Source organism: Lytechinus variegatus, chromosome 15 (genome assembly GCF_018143015.1).
Source record: "Lytechinus variegatus isolate NC3 chromosome 15, Lvar_3.0, whole genome shotgun sequence".
Taxonomy (NCBI): domain Eukaryota; kingdom Metazoa; phylum Echinodermata; class Echinoidea; order Temnopleuroida; family Toxopneustidae; genus Lytechinus; species Lytechinus variegatus.
Window position 1 is genome coordinate 15,426,758 of NC_054754.1, and position 25,403 is coordinate 15,452,160.

At 37.0% G+C, this 25,403-nt stretch overlaps 1 protein-coding gene across 3 annotated transcripts in view; it reads left to right on the forward strand.

Annotated features, from left to right (window-relative positions):
- Window positions 1-27: 27 nt before the first annotated feature.
- LOC121428583 (kinesin-like protein KIF14) overlaps window positions 28-25,403 on the forward strand; it is a 73,550-nt gene continuing 48,174 nt past the window's right edge. For all 3 annotated transcript variants that reach the window (XM_041625308.1, XM_041625309.1, XM_041625310.1), the window contains exons 1-18: window positions 28-125; window positions 3,908-4,158; window positions 4,953-5,129; window positions 6,375-6,629; window positions 8,084-8,291; window positions 9,402-9,454; window positions 10,818-10,956; window positions 11,403-11,519; window positions 12,574-12,695; window positions 13,793-13,965; window positions 14,588-14,805; window positions 16,044-16,228; window positions 17,572-17,674; window positions 20,899-21,035; window positions 21,707-21,779; window positions 22,633-22,707; window positions 23,408-23,497; window positions 24,489-24,785. In XM_041625308.1, the coding sequence (XP_041481242.1) occupies window positions 3,935-4,158; window positions 4,953-5,129; window positions 6,375-6,629; window positions 8,084-8,291; window positions 9,402-9,454; window positions 10,818-10,956; window positions 11,403-11,519; window positions 12,574-12,695; window positions 13,793-13,965; window positions 14,588-14,805; window positions 16,044-16,228; window positions 17,572-17,674; window positions 20,899-21,035; window positions 21,707-21,779; window positions 22,633-22,707; window positions 23,408-23,497; window positions 24,489-24,785 (2,646 nt within the window). In that variant the 5' untranslated portion in view covers window positions 28-125; window positions 3,908-3,934. The remainder of the gene's footprint in view (window positions 126-3,907; window positions 4,159-4,952; window positions 5,130-6,374; window positions 6,630-8,083; window positions 8,292-9,401; window positions 9,455-10,817; window positions 10,957-11,402; window positions 11,520-12,573; window positions 12,696-13,792; window positions 13,966-14,587; window positions 14,806-16,043; window positions 16,229-17,571; window positions 17,675-20,898; window positions 21,036-21,706; window positions 21,780-22,632; window positions 22,708-23,407; window positions 23,498-24,488; window positions 24,786-25,403) is intronic.

Here is a 25,403-nt window from a genome sequence, read left to right on the forward strand (position 1 = left end):
GCCAATCAGCTGTTCCTATTTTTGCTCGCTTTTCGAAAACTTGTTTTGTGTGCTGCAGTCTCAGAATTGATACAAAGTCTGACATTTACTGGGTGAAATTATTCAATTTCATTGTGGTGGTTCCGGTAAGAAATATTAAATAATATTTTTTTAAATAAAAGTACTTAATTTCAAATTAGAATGGACGATGAATGATTAATTGTTTGTTGACAGATCCCGACTGAAGTGCGCCAAAAGATAAATTAATTGCAGCTCAGTCCCACAAACCTGTACTTGTGTGTGTTCTAACTCTGCTTGGTGCCACACTCTCAACTAAGTTTGTGCATCAAAACTGTATCAGGAGGGGAGAATTGTTTTGTAAATGACTAAATGTAATTATATTTTTAGTTTTTCCATCATGACCAAAATAAAGAAAATAAAGATTAAAAAAAGGAAAGAAAAAAGAGAACAAATGAAAGGGAAAAAAGAGATGATGAAAGAAACGTCAGGAAAAGGGTACATGTAGAAAAAAAGTGAAGTAAAAAAGAAAGGAAGTAAAGTAAAAGACTATAAAAAAAGAAAGAAGGGATGAAAGGAAGGGGAAAATAAATAAGAATGAAAGAAATAAAAAGGAAGATGAAGTGAATGGGAAAAACTTGAGACTAAGCAAAAAAATCAATAAAAGAACAGGCAAAGGAAGATAGGAAAAAGGAAAGAAAGAAAAAGAAATGAAAAATAAAAGGGGAAAATAAAGGAAGGAGGAAAGGGGGTAAAAAATTAATGGGAAGAAGAATTACAGGATAGGAAAGTACGGATGAAAGGAATGAGAAACAGACAAGGAAGAAAATTGAACGAAAGAAAGTTCTACAGAAAGAAAGAATGTAGATTCTAAAGAAAGATAAAAAGAATTGATTGAAAGGAAGATGGAAGGAAAGAAAGAAAAAGGGAAAAAAAAAACGTTTCATTTTGGCTCAAACTGATACCTAGATCTAGTTACGTAAGAAACCAACTTTATCAGCGCACAGCCACACACACAAATGCATATATGGGCCTGAAATGTATTCCCTGAAATGTATTCCCCATCAGCGTTCTCGCCAGAAAAAAATTCACCCATGTTGGGGACTCTGCTGCCACTCCTGGGGGGCGCGGAAGCGACGGCCTTTTCATCAAATAGAGACGCTGAGGAAGCCCCATTGTGGCATATTTTTAGCCCACACAAATGCACATAAATGCTAGGCCTGGGAGTAAACATCGATTGATCGAATGGTTCGATTGGCATGCCGCCAATCACCAATCGATTAGCAAAATTTACACTAATCGAATGTTCGGCAGATCCCGATTATGACATTGGGAGAACTCGAATACCCAAGTAATAATAACAAAATGACAAGAAAACAATGATGACACTTCATGCAGGTTTAAAAATTATGTTACCGAGATAATTTTTCAAAAATAATCAATGATTGTATTACATTCACAGTTACACACCAACATGAAAGCACTCCGAATTTTTTTTAATCCCACCCAACCTTGCCCTCGATACACAAAATGAGTTCATTGTCTGCGTGCACAAAACAATAAGAAAACACACAACCAAGCTCACTTGAGCTGATTGGACCTTCGGATAGCCAATGAAACTTTTGGGGAAACAAAGAAGAAGGCACGTGGTTCCCTTATCAGGAGAGGTCATGACTTCAGAAATGAATTGACCCCTCCCCCATCTGTGTGTGTGTGAGGGAGAGAGAAAGATAAGGGTGGGAGCCGGAGAATTCCTTTCATGTTTCAAAACAATAATGCAACCTTTTTTCTATCCCCCTCACACAATGAAAACTACATTCCAACATGCGCCCGTCTTCACCGGTACTTTCTCGACTAGTCTCCAAAAATAGACCCAGTTATACATGTAGGTTCAAATGATAAAAAATCTTAATTTTAAAAGGTATTTCAAATTAAATATTTTGCAAAATATTTTTTTGAAATACATGTGTAGAACGGTGGGCAGTGCCACAAGTGGGGGCGGGGACATGGTGTGGGCAAGGGATGAAATTGTTCAAGAAATGCTCCACCTGGGGTCAGTCTCAAAGAATAGTTCATGAATGAGTTGTTACAGACTCGGCTGATCTGGGCTGATTCATTCATATGCAGGGGTGTGGCACTTGGAGGGATGCATGCATAATACCAGAGTACCAGCATGGATTTAGGAAGGATTTTCATTGGAACAATAAACTGAAAGTTTTAATCTCATTTCATGTACTTTCTTTTGATATAAATATCATGGAGAAGGGGAAAAAGGTCCTACTTTCATTTATTCTAAACATGTGGCTTTGATGGAGATTTCTTCATGGGGGGGGGTCACCATAAAGTAGGTCAACTATTGTGACTTAAAAGACCTGATTCCCGACGAACAATCGAATCATTCGATTATTTTTTCAGGAAATAATTGAATGGTAAAAATGACAATCGTCCCAGGCCTAACATCCATGCACCATAGCGGTCACGCACAGTTCTCAAACTCCTTTGCTATTCGTTCATTGTGTGCAGAGAGGGCGGGATAAAATGACAAACACAGTACAACTCCTTTGCTATTCGTTCATTGTGTGTATAGAGGGCGGGATAAATGACAAACACAGTACAAGTACATGTTCCTTGTATATACAATGCATTTATTCCAAGTTCCACTCCCATCATATCAGTAAGCGCAGCTACCGGTAGGTCATGGAGCATAGCCGGTGTGATGTGTGGGGCAGACGGGGGAATAGGCAACGGAACGACCGTACCGTGCCGTCATATGCCCGCAATAGCAGCTGCGAGCTAGCTGGGCGCCTTGCCACTTTCCTAGCCGTAGTAGGCCTGTAAGTGGTCTTAAGTTGGTGGGACTTCGGCGCAACCCGATAAATGAAGTTGATATCACTAAGATGAGTTCATGGAGTGTATTATTTTTTTCTGAATATTTCCATTTAATTTTTCCACGCATGTCGCTGACATTTTACGCATGGTTCCACTTGGTCTGCATTTCCGCACGCATGGTATTTGAACCATGCGTATTATACACTGGCGAGAACGCTGCTGCAGCGTCTGTAGAAAAAATTGAATAGGATCAATTGTTCGTCTTTCTGCAGTCACTTTTCCACACAGAGTGTGCATTTGCCATTAAAAACTGCATGGCCATGCCCGATGAATGGTGCATAGTTTTAGGACCCCCAGGCCCCTACCATACAGTATTGTTAAAAAAAAAAAAAACAGAAATGAAATCACTAACGTCGTTAGACAGCTCACCCCGCGACAAGCCTTGTCGCCATCACTGTGTGTTACGCGGGTTCATGCACCAAGAATATCCGCTATTGTCGCCTATGAGGTCAATTTTGTATTGACCTCTTTGGTAAGAATGCACGGGCGAAGTGGGTAAAAGTCAAATCTAGTATTTTGTGTCATCTGTCAAGTCGAAGGATGTCAACCAGTTATTTTATTGGGTATATTGGGCGATAGGCATAGTGTTAAAACGGGGAAGATAAAAGGTGATTGTAGTGGTGAGTTGTGACTTGTGACTGCAAAGTGCAAGTACTTAGTAGAGTAACGCGCCTGGAATTTGAAAAGAGCCATTTACCATTCGGCATGGCAAACTCATGTCACAAATAACACAAGCCAGCACAGTCAATCACCTCAACACACACCAAACACATTGGTATATACACGAGCACTATCACTTCTCTGAAACAATCACCCATTGAAACAACCTCACAAAAGAAATAGTCACTTCAAAAAGCTCTGAAACCTTCAAAATCAAACTACAAATTGCCCTCCCAAAACCCAAACCCCAAATCATAAATAATATACCAACACTCTCGCTTGCTACAAGTAACACTTCCTGATGGAGGACTTTGGGATAAACGATTAGTGACATTTAATGTGTACGCTTGCCTTTTTTCAGGATTGACCACACAATAGTCCCTTCATCATGTTTGGACCAGTAAGGTCATCAAAGAGAGTGCTCTCTGATCGCCAGTCCAACGAAAACTTGCCAACCCCTAAAAGACAAGTTTCGCAGTGGACAACACCCACCAGGACCAAAGAGAACAGAAGACCATCTAACCAGACAGGTGCCAGCCCATCGGTTAGCCGGCGCCCTTCACAACATCATGTGAGCTCCAGCCCATTCCACCAATTTAAAACTCCTACAAGGTAAGCTGAAATCAGGGGACACATCTAGTTTATATAAACTGTATTTTTTTAGATAAATATCTAGTGTATCATCATGCTAAGATTTTTGAAAGGCTAATGCTGGATTACAGTGTACAATATTTGGAGGTGTTGAGGACTGAGGAAGCGGGAGGCCATGATGACCACCCCAAGATTTGACAAAATTTTGAAAAGATAAATGACAAGCCTGTAAAAAATTCATTTTAAAAAGTATATGTTAATTTGATATGAATTAATGCAAATTTATGCACCAAAAATATCTGTTGTACAATACCGGTATACCAAATTTTCACCTGTTCTTTTTTTTCAGTTGTCACTTTTATAATATTCATAGTTCATAGGTTTTTGTCAAAAAAGAAAAAAATAGGGGGGGGAATGAAATCTGCTTGAGAGGTTTCTAACACATTTTTGTATTGATAGTCTCCAATGATTGCTTGAAGTTCAACATACGCTATTACTGATATTAAACTTTGAAGGTCAACTAATGCAGTCTTAATATTAGATGATTAGGTACTTGTAAGTTTGATTTCATTCAGTTGAAAAAATAAAGGTAAAGAATCCAGAATAATTCTGAATATGATTTGACCCAGTCCACCCCTTTTTTAATAATGATAATAAAAATAATATATTAGGTGCCATATCCATCTTATTGGAGGTGCTCAAGATGCACAAGTTAAGGGGTGGGGGCAAACAAAATAACAAAGGAACACAAAAATATTATTCTAAAAAAAAATCATTGATAAAGAGGTTTTGTTTTGTTTTTTTGCTATTTTCAGGCCACCAAGATCGATTGACACTGCTCAAAGCACACCAGACTGCTACAGCAAGGTAGAGATAGGCACCCCAAGACGGGCTTCAAATAGTGCAAGCTCCAATGACAGCGATGTTAGCAGTAGCGGGGATCATGGATTTAGTGTTACCGTCGGTGTCAGAGTGAGACCCTTCAACGACAGGTTAGGGATCTTGGAATATTTTGAGATTTTACTCGGCAATGCAGGACCACCCTAAAATTTTCCCATTTTTTTTCAAGTTTGAGCTCATCAACAAGTCTATTTTCATTCTAGCAGAATGTTTAAAAATGTCAGGGTTTTTTTTTTCTGAAAATAATAGATTATATACAGTAATCTTTCTATGAACTGTGCATATACCAATTCATCCTGAAGTGCTGTACAGTATTAAGATTATTGAAGCATGTACAGGATGTGTATAATCAATTTTGCCGATTTGTGGGTAATTTGTCTTGACTCATTGCATGAAAAAATCCAATGAGATCTACATTGTAATCTCCCTTTTGTTTACCTCTTGTGAGAGAGAGAGAGTCATAGTGTTTCAGCAGGCTTGTAAATTTGGATTAAAGTAACATACTGTGATAGTGAGCATTGTTGTCTTTCATGTATATGTATAATGGGTTAGGAATATGATGACCCACTTAACCCTAAATAGACTGGGCTATTTCGATTCCTAAGAAGACGAGGGGGGGGGCTGATTCAGATCTCGGCCGTCGATAGCATGATTGCGACGAAAATTGGCACGCGCGTTACCCATGGCATGATCTACAAATTTATAATATCAAATTCTGTGAAAAATCTCATTGGTCATTATGCTTAAAGTCATAAGTTTGCTCTAATTAATAAAATAATGCCCCTAAAATGCTAATTTTTGGTTCACATACTCTAGATAGGCATCTGATCAAATTTATTTTTCAAAAATTTCAGCATCACATTTATTTTCTGATGTATTATATTTTTTTCTAAATTTCTTTTGTATTTATTTTTTTTCGACTTTTTTTGTTATTGTTTTTTCAATGGAAATTGTTGGGGACTTTATTTTGACCATAAAAAAGATAAAATTAATTGATTTTAGTAGTAAAAGGAAAAATAATGAATACATTTATGAATTTTGGAAATAAACACTATTTGAATTGGATTTGTACACAAATTCATATTTTTGAGTAATTTTGGGTCTGCATGCACTTATGAAATGTTGAGTAATTTCGGAACCGCGTTCCCGGGGGTCACAATTTGGTCTCAAAAGTTGCGCGAGAAGTGAAAGTAAAAAGTCAGTGAGCGATGTGGTCAAAAATTTTCAAGCGGCCAATTTATCGCGAAAAATGTACTTTAATATATTTCCAAGTTGTTAAACAACATGTAATGTTATAAATGTGTATTTTGCTCAATTCATTTTGTCTTCTCCTGCAGAGAAAAAGCTGACCGTGATGTAAAGTGCGTCATAGGCATGGACGGCAACGAGGTTCAGATGTCTTCGCGGTATGGCCAGTCCAGCCACTTCTGCTATGACCATTGCTTTTGGTCAGTGGACAGGACAAGTGCAAACTTCTCTGGTCAAGAAGCGGTCTACAGGGCGGTCGGTCAACCACTCTTGCATAGCGCCTTTGAAGGCTACAACACCTGTCTCTTTGCGTATGGACAGACGGGCTCAGGGAAGTCATACACGTGAGCTTGATTGATTATAAAATTGAAGATAATATTGATAATAATATTAAAGATGTGTAACATGTTATTCATCTAGCAATGGAGGCATACAATAGATTTAACTCTGTGCGGTCAATCACCCATCTAGTTCACTTTTCAAAGGGTGTCTTTATGCTTCTATCGCAGAACCAGAATCAGCATTTTCAAACATCATTTCAGAACGCCGATCGCAAACATGGTTCTGGGAGTGCTGTTTATGCTTTTTGTAAGTTTACGGTCGGCATTCTGAAACGTTGTTTAAATGAAAGTAAGCATGGATGCGATCGTGTTTTGGACTAATCACATAGGTAGCTGCTTATTATAGCCTGAAAAGTGGAAGTATAGACACACCCAAAGTGAAGCAATAGTCCAGAATTGAGTGAAATAAATAATTTGATAGTCTTTTTACTTCTTTGTAATAATTTTTGCATTTTATATACTTTTTTTAAATATTTATTTAATATATTTACTTTTTCAAGGAAAGTGATAATTGAGAAATGATATAAAATTGAATACCTTAATACCAAAGCTTCAAAAACGAAATGATTACTTATTCATTGATCTAAAAATAATGAAACTGTTAAAGGACAAGTCCACCCCAACAAAAACTTGATTTGAATAAAAAGAGAACAATTTAACAAACATAACACTGAAAATTTCATCAAAATCAGATGTAAAATAAGAAAGTTATGGCATTTTAAAGTTTCGCTTATTTGCAACAAAATAGTTATATGAACGAGCCAGTTACATCCAAATGAGAGAGTCGATGATGTCAGTATGTCACTCACTCACTATTTCTTTTGTTTTTTATTGTTTGAATTATACAATATTTCAATTTTTACGAATTTGACGATTAGGACCTCCTTGCCTAAAGCACAAAATGTTAAAATAATGGAATTCCATGTGTTCAGGGAGGAATGAAACTTCATTCCACATGAAAATGACGAGAAAATAAAAATATTTCATATTTCATATAATAAATTACAAAAGAAATAGTGAGTGAGTGATGTCATCAACTCTCTCATTTGGATGTAACTGGCTCGTTCATATAACTATTTTGTTGAAAATAAGCACAGCTTTGAAATGTCATAACTTTTTTATTTTACATCCGATCTTGATGAAATTTTTATCATTGTGCTTGTCTGATTTTTCTCTATTGATTCAAATCAACATTTTTTGGGGGGTGGACTTGACCTTTAAAAGGAACAATCATGAATACACCACATCTTGTTATTTTAGTATTAAGAATACTGTATTTAGATTTTTTTTAATTGAATCATTTATAAGAGAACATTTTCAAAGCATTAGTATTTCTTTTATTCAAGAATAGGTATCTTCATGAGAAAGAAAAGATGATTGACTCCCTGCATAAATACAACCTCTACACGTATATTTATTTCGATCATCAAAATATATATACATGTTTATACCCCTAGGATCATGGGCTCCAGCGAGGAGAAGGGGATCATCCCCAGGTTCTGCAGGGATCTCTACAGGAGGGTGGAGGATCCCCAGGAGACCAAGGTCTCCTTCAAGGTGGAGGTCAGCTTCTTTGAAATCTACAACGAGAAGATCCATGACCTCCTTGCCCCTGCCGTGGAGAAGACGGAGAAGTGGGATAAGTCGACTCCGAAAAAGATCACAGTGAGTAGTAGTGGAAGTGTCATGGTGTAGTGGTTCTGGCACCCTTTTCTGAATCAGAGGGTTGGTGGTTCACATCCTACTCTTAAAAAAATTCAATTCATGTTGCGCTCGACCCAGGAGAGGTAAATAGGGACCTTGCAGGAATTCATTCCTTGAATTGGAGAGCATGTAATAGGGTGCATTATAAAATAGGTGTATTATTTCAAGCATCGCGATTGGCCAATACGCGTCACATGACATCCAACTTTTTTGGTGCATTGCATGGCATTGTCATGATGATGCATGGCAGTGCAAAAGGTGCGCACCAAAAATTGACATTGCATGCTCAAGCAAACAAGTGCGGTAGAAGTCCCGGGAGAAGTCCAACAAAACTGTACTGTAACTTTTTAAGAATTTGTTTCTGTGTTGCTATTTTAAAAAAAACAAAAATGCACTTGCTCTGTCGTGCCTTAAAGTAAATGCAGAGAAAGCTCGGTTTCTTCAGATGGTGCGCACTGGGCACTCGCCGCTAGCGTCTTGTGCACAGTGCGGCACCTATCTAAAGAAACTTTGTGTGCTCTGCATTTCCACTAACGCACTCGGCAGCAAGCATTATTTGTATAATAGCCAGTGTACTCTACAGACTCCAATATTTGTTAGCCGTAGTGCGCTCAGAGACTTCTGATATGGTATTAAAGCACTACATAGAGCAATTTAATTTGTTATATGCTCACTTGTTGTCTGTTAATAATAATAATTACAGTTCAGCTATATTCATACATGTATAGCACTTTTTCCAGTGGATACAAAGTGCATCTACCATAGCTTTAGTTTGAGCTGCCCTTCAGTCACTCCACCTGTTTAATGCAGTGCACAATATGGACAGATGTCTCGCATTTTTTTTTTTTCTTCAAACCATTGTCGTGATGACTGCTTGTTTCCTGCAGAAGTATGAATTAAATTATAAAATATATTCCAATATTTTATTATCAAAAGTGTTCATGGCCCTCTTCATGGCAGGTAAGATCTATTATACAAATTTGTATTCAGATTCAAATAGGGTATGATGATAAAGCTTCACATCAAGAAATTGATTGATATTTTCCACTTCAATTTTTTTTCAAATTCTAGCTTAAAGTTCGGGAACATCCTACCCAGGGTCCATATGTGGAGGGACTGTCTACGTGAGTATTTTCTTTATGTGTGTAAGGCTCGCTTGCTACTATGTATTAAGGATCTGCAATGTGACTACCGTACTTGATTAAAATCTTGCATTAGAAAAATGGTCGTTGATACGAGCCTCCATCGCTGCATAGCCTGCAAAGTTGATTCCCATCATTTTTATTTTGGATGGAATCTCAACCTTAAACAAATTTTCCCATGATTTGAAAACTACACCCATAATGCCATTTTAAACAAGTGCATTTTCACTGATAGCCTGGCAAACCCATGACATGGTTAAGATGAGGCTTTATGCATGGCTGAACATCAACAAAACAAAGTATTTGATAAGTCCATCAGCTAGCCTGTAAAACATTGTTTGAAATATAATTGTGGGAAAGTCAAGCATTGTTTTAGAGAACATGGGTGGTCTTCTGAGATCCATTTTATCTCAGATAAAATAAAATTCCCTTAAAATTCCCCCAAACTGGTATTTTGAGAACAATTTTATCTTCATTGAGCTGTAAGACACACCTATTTTTGAATCAATATCGAATGAGAAATGCACTTTTATTGCACAGGCACTGCTCTGCCGTGTATCATATAGATACGCAAGATATAAAATTTATACGCAAGATAAAATTTTAAATTTTATCTGAGAGATAAAATGTCATCTAAGAATACCAATTTCATTTCAATAGATGAAAATGAAATATTTTAAAGATAAAATGACCTCAGAATACTGACCCAAGGTGTACGGTTGATCCGATCCACCTCAAGTATATGGAAATCAATCAACCAACATCATGATATTTTCTTCAGGAAGCTAGTACAATGTCTTCTTTTAAAAAAAGAAGAGCACAATGAATTCTCAAGAAAACTATGAATGTATGAATATACCTCATATCTAGAAAACATTTTGAACAATTATGCGTTTTAGATGTTTATGTTGCTGGCTTTCCATAGTTGTGGTTGATTGGATCAATCGTAGACGGGGCCCAGAATTTTTTAATTCCTTGGTCATTTTCTTTGATAGGTGTCGTATAAAGAACAGATATTATGGAAGTTTGGAGACATGTGCTTTATCTATTTTTAATTCAGATATTGTCTTCAAAATTACATCTTGGTATCATTTTTTTCTCATTCTGACGCATGTGTATCACATGATATACCCCAGAGGAAAGATGTGACAATGCTGTTCTATACATGTATGTCATTAATCAATCATAATTGTGATTATTTTATGATAAACTATTGAAAATTTCTAATTTGTTTTGTTGGACAAACTTTATATTCAAAACAATGCCACAGGAGCATTTAAGATATTTTTCCTCGGTCAAACTTTGTACTTACCGTATCATATTTTTTTGTAATCCTGTGGTATAGGTTTAAAGCTAATTCCTATGCTGATATTCACTCCTGGATTGAATTGGGTAACAAGCAACGAGCCACTGCTGCTACAGGCATGAACGACAAGTCTAGTCGTTCCCATTCGGTCTTCGTCATCATGATGACAAAAACAAAGGTATATAATAAGATGTGGTTTACTAGTTGTCATATCAGTGTTACGTATATTTTATGGTATCATTTGTAATTACGTTTATGAAAAAGCATGTAAGGAGAGATGTAGTGTTCAAATTGTACTTTTAAAAATGTAGATTATTAGATTGAAAAAGAGAGATGAGGAAAAACATATATTGTGTGAAATTCAAGGTGGTCAAATTCCCTAATTGATTATTTTTTTTTTTTGTGGTATGTTATTTAACTACATGTATGTAGATCATTAGATTGAAAAATTTAAGGGGATCAAATTCCCTAACTGATGTTTTTGTGGTATGTTATTCAGCTACATGTATGTCACTTGTACCCTTTTTGGAACTATATTTCATACACACATGAAAATGAATGTGTACTATGACTTCGCTGTAACTGAAAAATAAATTCAATCACGACATGTTTTATGAACTTCAGAAAGAGTTATTCGATGGTGAAGAACACATCCACAGTGTGACCTCAAAGATCAACATCATTGACCTAGCAGGAAGTGAACGTTGTGCGGCTACAAACACCACAGGTGACCGGCTAAAGGTACAACACCCCATTTTCAATCTTTATCGCTATTTGATATGATATTATTGGTCTAACTCCCAGATTGTGTCACATATCAGTAGGGCTATCCGTTACATTTTAGGGGGATATTTGTTTACCAGTGACCACTAAGGATTTTTCAGCAAAGGCTGGTGGACAGTTAAAATATAGAAATGCATAGGCATTTCATTGCCCTTAAATACTACAATTATCCCCTCCTTTTAAGGTTATATTTCCTTATATATGTCTATATATCAAAGCTGTCACATGATACTAATACTATATTTCAAACCTTCAATCAGCAAGCAGATCTGTGGAATAATAGTACTGAGCAAGGTTTCTCAATTTTCTTGCTTCAATTTATCAGCCAGTGACTTTATAATCCCTGTGTGTGTGTGGGTGCAGCCTTGTTGTTTTGTTTGTTTGTGACCCTTTGTCGACCCACTGCAAAATTACAGCGAAGTAACTAACGTTCCGAACCCCAAAACATTCCAACCTATGAATATTAACAGTCTAAATACCAAATAATAGTATGAATATCAGATACATATTCCAATCTATTGTGAGCCTCCCTACAGGAATAATATCAAATTTAATTCCAAATTATAGTGCCGTCATAGGAATCTTTCTTTCAACTTTGATCTTAAGATGATTGGATTTTACCCCGACCACATGGTTTGCAGTAAAGCAGAATTTTGAATTTTGGCATTCTAATAAGATAAGTTTACTTCCTTGAAGATTCAATGCAAAATGCAATTGGTTTGAAATAAGGGTGTAGTCATATAGCGCAGTGTGTGCAACTGGCTTATAATCTTGTTTTGTTTATATTTCTCTAGTTCAAATTACATGTTCTGGGGCCCGTTGCAGAAAGAGTTGTAATCAATCGCAACTTGATTTTCAACCAATCAACCAAGTGCGCATTTGGGACTTGCGATTGATTTTTTGACTTGCGTTTAAACGCAACTCTTTCTGCAACGGGCCACTGAAGACATCATATGTAAAGCATATGAAGAACACCCTGAGCACCCCTATAATATCATGTATTTCTCAACAGGAAGGGGCTAACATCAACCGTTCACTGATGACATTGGGCAAGGTCATTTCAGGGCTCTCTGACAAATCTCTCAATCCAAAGAAGAAGGTCTTCATACCTTATAGAGACAGTGTTCTCACATGGTAAGTGTGTGTTTTCTGACTGATTGTAGGAAGCTTTGTTTTGTTATAACTCCCGAAGGTTTCCATGGCGAAGAAGAATAGTCTAGTAGGTTTCACGGTACACCATGTATCTTTCTTGGGCAAGTGTTGGTCCTGAAAGGACCACCCAATCTCGACGTTTCGACAAGAGTGTTCTTGTCGTCCTCAGTTTTGTTTCCACATGGAAGCTTGGGAGACTGTAACTGTGAGTACATTGGCTGATTTCAGAACCATGCACTAAGGTGCTTTGAAGTTGGTCTCGGACATTGTGTGAGACTTGAAGGAAATAAATCATGAATTGTTGCAGCACAAAGTTTCTTTTTGGGGAGGCTATTAAAGAAGATTTCATGTAAATATTCAAATTCATATATTAATTTTTTTTTTTTCTAACAAAAATCAAACAACAAGTCATAAAATCATCACTAATCTGAAAACAGACCAAATGAGTGTAAAACATAGATTCCTATTTGAATTTAAATAAAGAATTTAGGACTGCAAGCATGACCAGGGCCCTGTATCCTAAAGCTTAGCGATTGATTGTTGGGCTATTTTCTATGATTGATTGCATTGACTATTGTATATGATAAATTTTAGCTATCAGCCTTATGATCAATTACAAAGCTTTATGTTACGGGGTCCAGGGTTGAAGATACACGACCCTGTCTTAATGGAGAGACTGATACATCAGGGGCCTGTATCAATCATAGATATCAGCCTTATGATCAATTACAAAGCTTTATGTTACGGGGTCCAGGGTTGAAGATACATGACCCTGTCTAATGGAGAGACTGATACATAAGGGGCCTGTATCAATCATAGATATCAGCCTTATGATCAATTACAAAGCTTTATGTTACGGGGTCCAGGGTGAAGATACACGACCCTGTCTTAATGGAGAAACTTACATCCGGGGTCTGTAACATAAAGCTTAGTGATTGATCGTGGAAGTGATTTCTACGATTGATTGCATTGAATATTGTGTTTATCAGTCATAACAATCAGCCCTATTATTAATCCCTAAGCTTTATTTAAAAGTGTCCTTGTTCATTTTCTCTATGCTTTGCTTTCTCTCCTCACAGGTTGTTACGAGAGAGTTTAGGAGGGAATGCCAAGACTGCCATGATAGCCACTGTTAGCCCTGCCAGCACACATAGCGAAGAAACACTGAGCACGCTCAGATACGCCAAGCAGGCACGCTCTATCATCAACGTCGCCAAGGTCAACGAGGACCCAAATGCCAGGCTTATAAGAGGTAGAACTGAACGAGACACTAAGTGTGGTTATGACAAAGTCTTCACTGTGTAATACAAAGGGTGGTGATTGGTTTTACAGTTTGTTTGTAAGATTGTTTATAAGAATGTTTGTTTTTTAAATATCTGGCTGGGTTTTTAAAGACTGGCAGGAATTCTCCTCAGCGAGTGGAGGATGTGCATACATTGGTTTGCGGGAATGACTGCTTGAATCTGATGACCGGGGTAATGATAAAGCTGTAAGCACTTGGTTATGTAGATTGTATGTTTTCAGCTTAATATGAGCAACAACATTATTGATATCTGACATCAAGTGTGGAATATAATTCAGATCTTGCACTGGTGGAGGCATAAATTTTGACTGTGCACAGTCAGGAAACTAAGTTTGTTATGAATATTGCATAAGGAAATAAGTGTCATCAACACATGATCAAAGAAGCTTAGTTTACACTTTTAAAAACTGAAAAATCAAATGAAAAAGAGGAAAATTTTGAAATGACACAATAAAATGAACGGTACACAGTGGTTTCATTGCATTATACAGACCTGATAATTTTGGGTAAATGTGGTTATTATCTCAAAAAATCAAACCCCAAATTTTGATGATTTTTCTGTCATTTTTAGAGCTGAGGACCGAGATTGAAAAGCTCAAGTCCATGGGATACACCACCAGAGGAAGGAGACAGAGCGATGAGGAGAGGAAGAAGAATGAAGAAATGGAAGGACTGAAGGAGAAACTGACAGAGTCCCACAGGAGGATGACAGAAATGGAGGAGGCATGGAAGGAGAGAGTGAGAGAAGAAGAAACAAAGAGGAAGAAAATCGAAACACAGCAGAAAGAGGTGAGAAAGAAAGGAAATCGTAAAAAGTGTCCAGGGGGGTGTTTCACAAAGATTTAAGTATGACTGAGAGTCACACTTAAATACCGAGTTGTGTACGGTATGAAAGGCAAGACCGTATTGGTCAGATCGTGTTATGAGGACCCGCTCTAATGTGTATCTATCAACAAGATCGCGCGTTGCATATCCTGTACATGTCGGCATTTACTTGCGACTTAAGTCATACTTAAATCTTTGTGAAACACCCCCCAGATTGGTGTTTCATAAAGGTTTTCATAAGGTTACGCACAACTGGAACATGTTCTTGGGTGCTAAGTCATAGCACATAGGGATCATTTTACGAAAGAAAGCGTTAGCAGTTGTGCGTAAAGTCATTCATCAATTAAGAAAAATATTTTGAAACATCCTCCAGGTGATATTTTCATTTTTGTATTATTTGTTTTGAATTCCTTTTTTTATGCAACAGGCCAAGTAGTGATAATGATCACATGATTAATTTTGACAGGATTCAACTAACTGACCATCAGGTGTTTGTACATGCAATGTATGTTTAAAAGTAAGGCTTCAATTATAAATGTTATTGGCCATGACTAGAGCAAATTTGTTTTAGAATCCTTGGATTTGTAATTGATCCTTAGTTTCATTTCAACTGGGCTGGCATTAATGTGCACTCTTTTTGTTCTCTCTGATATCAGAAATTGAAATCAACTTTGAAGAGAGATAGCAAACTAATCAACCATTGCTGATAGGTCCTTGCAATGGGTCTCTGGACTGACAGACTTACAACTGTGGTAACTTTGTCATTGTGGTAACTTCCATTGAAACCTTGATTGTGATTGGCTGATGAGTCCTGTTACCATGGTAGTTGCCATAATGACAATGTTGCAATAGTTGTAGCTCTTTAGGACATCGGCCCTTGTTTTATGAAACTTGATCAATGGCAGGTTCCTGCATGTCATTGTTTCTCATAGAATCCCACACTTTGTTAGTCATACCTCTCAATCATTCTGAATTTGGAGGAAAGAATATCTTTTTTTACCATTATGGGGTCTTTTTTCGATGTGATTTTCCTTTTTATTTCGAACAACTGCACAATCCTATTGTAAATACTGTTTCTTTCCTATTTTGAGCTAAACCATTGCTATTTCCCAGTTGAATGAGTTGTTAGGTCTAGTTATTGATCTCAAATCGCATGAAGCCGGGTCATCATGAACGTACCCTCTTGCTCTCTTCGAAACCAGAAATTGGAATCTGCTTTCAAGATAGACAACACATTACCTAACCTTGTCAACCTCAACGAAGATCCGCAACTTTCCGAGGTTCTACTCTATGTCCTCAAGGACGGTGAAACGCACATTGGTCGCACCAGCCAGAGCGCCCCCAACGGCATCCATCTGAACAGTGCCCTCGTTGAAGAAGATCATTGGTGAGAGAGGTTCCAGATCTTTTCATATCTGTGCCTTATTTATCAGTGACATGACATTCACTCCTGCGACAATTGCTCCAGGTTTTATTTTGTCGAAGATGTAGGGTTAGGGTTGCAATAGGTATTATATAAGATAGATAGATAAATGTATTTTATTAAAAACATCATGTCTCGCAGTACAAACTGAAATGAACATTAATTACGGATAAAAAACAATTACAAGACAATAAACAATATACAGTATTAACATAGGAATTTGAATTAAAATTAAAGGGTCACTCTCGCAGTGCACTTAATTTCGGCAAGGAGAAATACATATCTAGGCACCCAAAATGGGGTATCTGTAGAAAATTAACTTTGAAAACAATAATCCAAAGTGCACCACGAAAATGACCGTGTAAATACTTGACATGAAAAAAAAAAGGTTTAGGGTAAGGTATTTATTTAAATCCAAGTTTCTAAAGTGAGTCATTTTATTAGTGTGTGGAATTTATCGAGGAGCAATGGTCGACGAAGCAACAGTTATGGAATCTATTCTATCTAAAAAAGGTTTATACTACAGGTTAAAAAAGGTTTATACTATTCTTCGATTCTACGATCTTCCACATCTTCCACATCTACCACCCTTGTGATTCCGCGTAGCAGGACCAAGCATTATGGAGATCAGGCTTTTAGCTATGTGGCCCCAGTTATGTGGAATAGACTGCCAAGTACTATAAGGAATATTAACACTCTTAATACATTCCAATCAAGTGTCAAATATTGCCTATTTTTACAATCATATTGGTGAAGGCCATTTTTTTCCTCATATGAATGTTATGTTTGATGATTTTGATTGTGAATATTTCAGATGTTTTGTTTATTGAATATGTTATTATTAGTTTACACCAATGAAACTGACTCCAAACCAACCACATGTATTACATTAATTTGAATGGCATATCTGCTTTTGGTTTTGAGTTGGTTTCACTGGAGTGACTCTAGTCCTACACAAACATCCCAAAGTGTAAGCCCATTGGCAAACTAATCCCTTTTCATGGTTTATGGGTTTGTAATTCCTCCAATCAGATTAGATTGTGTTGCCCAATTTGTAAAAAGTAAAAGAACATTTATCTTTCAATAAGAAAAAAACCCAGATTATTGTGACCATATTCAGTTACTACCGGCCTAAACTAAGGCTTGGTTGTCAATTGAAATTTGGGCCTTGGATAGTCTACAGAATTGTGAAATTTGATGAGCTGGGGGTATATTTGTAGAGAAATTGAATGTAGTATTTACAACTGAAAGCAAATTTTATCGTATCTAGTCTGGAGTCAAGCTTACTCTCATTATTCTTATCATAGCTTGATTGTGAACAATGGTTCATATGTGACTGTGAGGCCTGTGGATGATGCAGAGACATATGTGAACGGAGACAGGATACATAGATCAAGACGGTTGCATCATGTGAGTACTTATTGTAATTATAATAATAAACATTATGCACATTATATCCTTGACACCTTTACCATTCAATAATTTCTCTAATGATTAAAGCCAGTGTAATGTATAGTGTGTTATATGACACCTAGATAGATCCTTGGCATTTGATTGGTTGTTTGATATCGATCATTCGGACCATTTTGCAATGACGTCATCGACCGTGCAATTTAGGATCCATTCATCATGCAATTTTGAATCCATACGATTGGCATTATATGGCATTATACGCGACAATTGTCAGACCGATCTCACACTGCATGATCATATTTTGCATCGAAACTGATAAATTTCCTATGAAAAATTATCTAGTTTTAAGTGTCAGATAAACCAAGTAATGAATGTTCCTTCATTCGTGCAATGGACATAAAAATTAACTTGTTGAATGGATCTTTTCATCTTTCACCTCATGAAGTATTCTGTCCATTGCACTCATAAACATTCATTATTTGTATACCATTGAATAGGCTACTAGATAATCTGCACCTCATAAATGCTGTATATCATTATTATTATTTTCATAATTCAGTTCAAATTTCATACTTCTGATGTTCTGCCTGTTCTTGCCTCTGTCCAGTCCACAACACAAAGCCAGTTTTTAGTGTACTTTCCCTCATTATGTACCTACATGTACGTTTTAATGTGTTGTTTCATACCCTCTCTCCATCTGTAATACCTCCTTATTTCAACCACAATTTTTGTCTCACCTGCATAGCAGAGTGAGACTATAGGCGCCGCTTTTCCGACGGCGACGGCGGCGGCGTCAACATCAAATCTTAACCTGAGGTTAAGTTTTTGAAATGACATCATAACTTAGAAAGTATATGGGCATAGTTCATGAAACTTTGCCATAAGGTTAATCAAGTATTACTGAAGATCCTATTAGAGTTTCATGTCACATGACCAAGGTCAAAGGTCATTTAGGGTCAATGAACTTAGACCATGTTGGGGGAATCAACATCAAAATCTTAACCTGAGGGTAAGTTTTTGAAATGTCATCATAACTTGGAAAATATATGGACCAAGTTCATTAAACTTGGACATAAGGTTAATCAAGTATCACCAAACATCCTGCATGAGTTTCACGTCACATGACCAAGGTCAAAGGTCATTTAGGGTCAATGAACTTTGGCCGATTTGGGGGTATCTGTCGAATTGCAATAAAAACTTTAAAAGTTTTTGGATCTCATTCATGAAACTTGGACATAATAGTAATCAAGTATCACTGAACATCCTGTGCAAGTTTCAGGTCACATGATCAAGGTCAAAGGTCATTTAGGGTCAATGAACTTTGGCCGAATTGGGGGTATTTGTTGAATTACCATCATAACTTTGATAGTATGTTGGTCTAGTTCATAAAACTTGGACATATGAGTAATCAAGTATCACTGAACATTATGGCCACATTTTAGGTCACATGACTAGGGTCAAAGGTCAATGAACTTTGGCCATAATGGGGGTATCTGTTGAATTACCATCATAACTTTGCAAGTTTATTGATCTGACTTTTGACACTTGGACATAAAGAGTAATCAAGTATCACTGAATATCCTGTGCAAGTTTCAGGTCACATGATCAAGGTCAAAGGTCATGTGAGATCAGTGAACTTTGGCCGCCTTGGGAGTATTTGTATTTACCATTCTATCTCTGTAAGTGTATTGGTCTAATTCATAAAACGTGGAAATAAGAGTAACCAAGTATCACTGAAAACCTTGTGTGAGTTATAGTAGTTTTCAAAGTCAGCACTGCTGCTATGTTGAATCGCGTGATGCAGGTGAGACGGCCAGAGGCATTCCACTTGTTTTCTCTCTCGTTCCCCCTATTCCTTTCAAGTTTCCTTTTCCACGTTGATTTTCTCTTTCTTTTTCTCTCTCTTCCCCACTTTTTTTCTCCTTTTGCCTGAAGACAATGCTTTCCCTTTGATTTATTGCAAAATTAGGAATCATGTGCATTCATGCATGAACAGATATGGTTTATTTACTTGATTGAGCAAATAATTTTTGCTTGGCTTTCATAGAGTGCATGCAAGGTTCCCACAGTCATGGAAAATCCTGGAAAACTTTGTGGTCATGGAAAGTCAGGGAATTTGGAAAATTTGTGAAAAGCCATGGAAAAAGTCATTGAATTGCAATACCTCTTGTAGGGACAGTGATTTTCCGCGATCGCGGAAAACAGACGGAATTCACGGAAATGGCCTTTTGAAACGGAAAGTGGCAGTTCAAAAGGAAAATCACGGAAAACATATTTTTCCTCAAAATACACAGAACAGCAACATAAATTGCTCCAAAATCTCAACAAAATACGAATATTAAATGGCCACAAAACCTCACAAAACACGATTTCACTTTACCACAATCACAACAAAATCAACACATCGTGACTGCTCTTCACTCCTTCACACCCGATCGTACCCCTCGTCCCGGTCCTTCCCGGCCGCTCTGGCAGGTTACGGTCGATTGGCCGTATCCAAAACATTCACTTGCAGGTCGTGTTTTGCTGCCCTCTACGTTTGAAAATGTACAGCACGATCTTGAAATCCAAAATGGCAGATAGAATGAAATCGTTGACTGCTCGAAACGATGTCCAAAACCCCCCAAAATTATCTATAAAAGTTCATTCAACAGTTAAATAATGCTAGAAATGTGAAAGGTGAGGATGTATTCATGTATCAAAATATTTTTTTTGCACGCATAGATCCGATTACAGCGGATTCTACTGCGTTGTTGGTACAGTGACAGATCCAAATTTCGACCAGCGCGAGCGTGAACTTGTGTTATTGCTACTGGATGGGTAAACAGAATTATCACTTTTCCGTGTGTACAAAGTCTAGGGGGAAACGGAATTTGAAACGGAAAAGGCAATTTTTTGAAACGGAAAATCACTGTCCCTACTCTTGGCTATGGCAGCTTTCCTGTTTGTCATGTCTCGCAACTCTCATACTCTGTGATCTTACTCTGCTATGTTAATTGGTGTTCACGATTTCCATTATCCCCATTTTTCTGACATCCCAAATTCTACAGGAAGTCATGGAAAGCAGCAATTTAGTCATTGAAAAGTCATGAAATTCTGTACCAAATTTCTGTGGTAACCCTGTGCATGAAAATGTAGTGATTCAAATGAAAGTTTTACCATATCTATTTTAAAAAAATGTTCCCCCCCCCTTCTCCTTTTTTATTCTGACTGTGTTTTAGGGAGATCGGGTAGTTGTTGGCAACTATTATTTCCGTTACAACGATCCTAAAGAAGTACGTCACAAAGGAAGGAGGTCAAAGGTCAATGTTGACTTTGAGTTTGCCAGGAACGAGCTTGCAAATGCACAAGGATCAAGGTGAGATTTCATTTTATTTGATATTATTCAGATTCAGATTTATTTCCAACAGAAATGACATAAAGATATATACAAATCATTTTCATTCATTTATAACAAATATTTACGATACAAATTAGTGTCATTACAATTATATTCAAAAACATCAATGAGAATTAACGTATAAAGATATATACAAAATGTGGTGCATTTTGTAGATAAATTATGATACATAATTCAAATAGAAAAAAGCTATCTGTGGAAATGGGAGATTCACTCAAAAGCATAGCTTGTATAATGTTTTTTACAATTCACTGTAAACATGCTATCAGGTACACGTAAATATTTCATTAGTACGTCATTTCTCATGAAAACTAATGTAGATGATTAGGACCAACGTTATGGAAACTCCACTTTATAACTAGAGGGGTCTACAAAGGATTCATCATTTGTGGACCATATCTAGCTGACAAAAATGCTATTTTTGTCCAACATACCACTAACCCATAAAACAAATAATGCACAGTTTTATTTGTGCATTTGTATGAATAGTAAGCATTATGTAGAAGGTAGTCTTATCACATAAAGCAAAGTTCCATAGTTACCTTATGCTCACAAAGTGTACTGATCCACTCATGCTTGTATGTTATTTCAATTCATTTTTCATTCAATATCTCGCTTTGATTGGGTAGATTACAATCGGAGAAGGAAGAAGCCAGACTACAGACACAGAAAGAGATGTTGAAGGGTATTGAAGAAGCAAAGGTTGGTCATTCTTATTACAATAACATGGTCATGATAACAGACATGATGGTAATGAGAATTATATTGTTAGTAGTAGTATTTGAAGTAGTAGTAGAAGTAGCAGTAGTCGTAATAGTAGTAGTAGTAGTAGTAGTAGTAGTAGTAGTAATAGTAGTAGTAGTAGTAGCAGTAGTAGTAGTAGTCCTAGAAGTTGTAGTCGTAGAAGTTGTAGTAGTAGTAGTATACATGTAGTAGTTCATGTAGTAGTAGTAGTAGTAGTAGTAGTAGTAGTAGTAGTAGTAGTAGTAGTAGAAGTAGTAGAAGTAGTAGTAGTAGTAGTAGTAGTAGTAGTAGTAGTAGTAGTAGTAGTAGAAGTAGTAGAAGTAGTAGTAGTAGTAGTAGTAGTAGTAGTAGTAGTAGTAGTAGTAGTAGTAGTAGTAGTAGTAGTACTAGTAGTCGTAGTAGTAGGAAGAGTAGTAGTCATAGTAGTAGTAGTAGTAGTAGTTGTAGTAGTAGTAGAAGTAGGAAGAGTAGTAGTCATAGTAGTAGTAGTAGTAGTAGTAGTAGTAGTAGTAGTAGTAGTAGTAGTAGTAGTAGTAGTAGTAGTAGTAGTAGTAGTAGTAGGAGTAGTAGTAGTAGTAGTAGTAGTAGTAGTAGTAGTAGTAGTAGTAGTAGTAGTAGTAGTAGTAGCAGTAGAAGTATAATTGTATAATGATGGTTAAATGTATTGATATATATTCAGAAGAAGAAAAGGGGAAGAAGAAGGAGAGGAAAATGAAGAAGAGGAAGAAACTCTGTAAATTGCATCCTTTTTATTTGCGTACATCAACCCTTTTAAAGATTTTTTGTTTGTATTTAATATATTCCTTTACAGAAAGCAGCTCAAAAGGAACTTGAAACACAGAGGAGAAATTATGAAAGAAAAATCAAAGAGCTGGAAAATGAACTTGTAAGTCTAAAGACATTGACCCCGTTTCATAAAACTTATAGCGAAAATTTTGCAATAACAATTTAAAGCTTCTCCAGTCATTCAATTTGATTGGCTGATAGTGAACCTGTTATGGTAATTCTATCTGACTCTGGCCTTAAAGGTCAAGTCCACCTCCGAAAAAATGTTGATTTTTAATCAATAGAGAAAAATCAGACAAGCATAATGCTGAAAACTTCATCAAAATCGGAAGTAAAATAAGAAAGTTATGACATCTTAAAGTCTTGCTTGTTTTTCACAGAATAGTTATATGCACAATTCATTCACGAGCAAATGAGAGAATCGATGATGTCTCTCACTCACTAATTCTTTTATTTTTTATTGTTTGAATTATACAATATTTCATTTGTACAGATTTGACAGTGCAAATTTTCGCGGCGATCGCGCAATCAGCGACCGAGATCTAAGTGGGGGGTCAAATTGACCCCCCCCCCCCCTCCTCGGTATATACTGGTCCGAAATAGCCCAGTTAAGATAGGGTTAATACATGTACGCCAAGATACATGTGTTACCTATTTCAAGTTTGAAAATGATTCAAAGTTGCTCAGACAAATTCATGACATTATAAGGATGTGCCAGTTGGACATATTATAATTCATTAAACTTGGCCTACTCTGAATGTTATCTCTTAAATATTTATTCGTTTAAATATTTATTTCAGAAAAATATGTCAATGATGGGTCATAAGAAAGAGGAGAGTCTTCGACAGAGGACGGATAACAGAGTTGATGAATTACAACAAGAAAACAAGGTTTGTACCTGTGATGTATTACTTTCCACCATCCCTCCCTCTTGCTTGTTTTGTGAGTGCAACAGAACATTAATACCCCTTTCGTATTGCGCTTTTCCCTGGCGAACTTTGCCAGCGAAGTTTGCCAGCAAAGGGGAAAGTGTCCAGTATGAAATGTACACAGGAGAACTTCACCGGCGAACTTCTCCACCTCTAGAGGTGGAGAACTTGCCGGTGAAACTCTTCCCCGGCGAAGTTCGCCAGTGAAACAGCCAGTATGAAAGCAAACCGGAGAAGTTCTCGTCTTTAATGACGTTAGAGGTCATTTTTCCCCTCCCCAAAATCCCCTGAACTGAGATTCCGCGGGCTAGCTACATGTAGCTATTATTTCCATGGCTAAATGTAGAAGGCCACGCTTTATGAGCGATTAGATCATTCCTTAGAGTTAAAAAACTTAAATACCCTCAAACATACAATTTGTTTTTTCACTTTCGATATTTATTATTATAAAAGCATTACTTACATGCTGAAAATGCGCTTGAGTTATCAAAATACTTTATTCTTTTTTTGTTTTGCTTCTAATATTTCTAGAGTGTGTTGTAATTTTTTTACACCTTTTTTGTAATCGGTAAGTAGCAATGTGTACAATATTCATTTCGTTCTAATACTGCATGGATGTGTTGAGTGAGCTGATCCGCAGCAGCTGCTGAGAAGTGTCTACCTGCTGTCATCTCCAAAACTTCACTGATTAAATTAATTAGGTATCTGCAATTATTAAGAGAATAGTACGGAAATTTAAATTAAAAACACCGCACGCTTTCATTTACACTTCCGCCCGAGCAAACCACCCATCGACTTTCGCCGGGGAAGAGATGTCAGTGCAAAAGGGTACATTTTTCTCTTTGCCGGGGAAGTGAGGAATGCGTGCTGGAGAAGTTTGCCGGAGAATAAGAAGAGGCAAGTCTGAAAGGGGTATAAGTTGATCTCATTCACTTACCATTTCCTATCATAGATGTTGAAGCAGGAGCTGGAGTCTAACAGGAGACGCCTGGAGCTGGAGACGAGGGAGGCTCGCAGGGCCCTGGAGCAGGGTACCACCCATCATACCAGGATCCTGCAGGAGCTGGAGAAGGAGAAGGAGCGGCTCCTGAGGAGTGTGGAGACATTGCAGGAGGCTCAGAGGGAGCGGAGGCAGAGGAAAGGAGCCGGGAGGATGGAGCAGGGGCTCCAGGGCAGGAGGGATCTGCTCCAGCTATCCATGAGGCTCCAGGAAGCTAACAATATCAGTGACAAACTCAAGAGACACTTAGTAAGATAATTTCTTTTTAAACATAAGTATTTTATCTCTCTTTGCCTCATTAGCGGAATTTATTAATATAAAAATTATCACCATATACAGTGCATAAAACATATCAATGCAAATATGAGTAATCATTATTTAGATGAAGTGTTTTAGAGGCGCAGATATTTTTTGACGTCTTGTGATGTTGTTACAAAGAGTCAAAATATTAAAACTGATGAAAACCGTCCCATATTTTCCATATTGGATGAAATGAATATTTTGCCCGACCCGCAAGATTATCATTGGTTAATAAATGATTGTGCGCATGAAGCTATTGTACGTCACAATGGAATTGCATTGCGTATTAGTTGCCAGGAGGTGTGGTACAGGAGCGAGAATGCGTTACTTTATTGAATTCAAATGTGAAATGTGCTTGTACTTTACGCTATCGCATCTTTACAGAGATTTCTTTTTTTAAGTGACAATACTCAGTCACCATGCTAGTGATTTACAGGATTGACATAAAGTGGTGTGTAAACCTGGCTTTTTTTTGTTTTGTTTTTTGGCTTTATTAATTTATGTTTAGCTTTTTGGGGTATCTGAATAATGATAACAATATTGGATGACCAATTTTCGTGGGTCGCG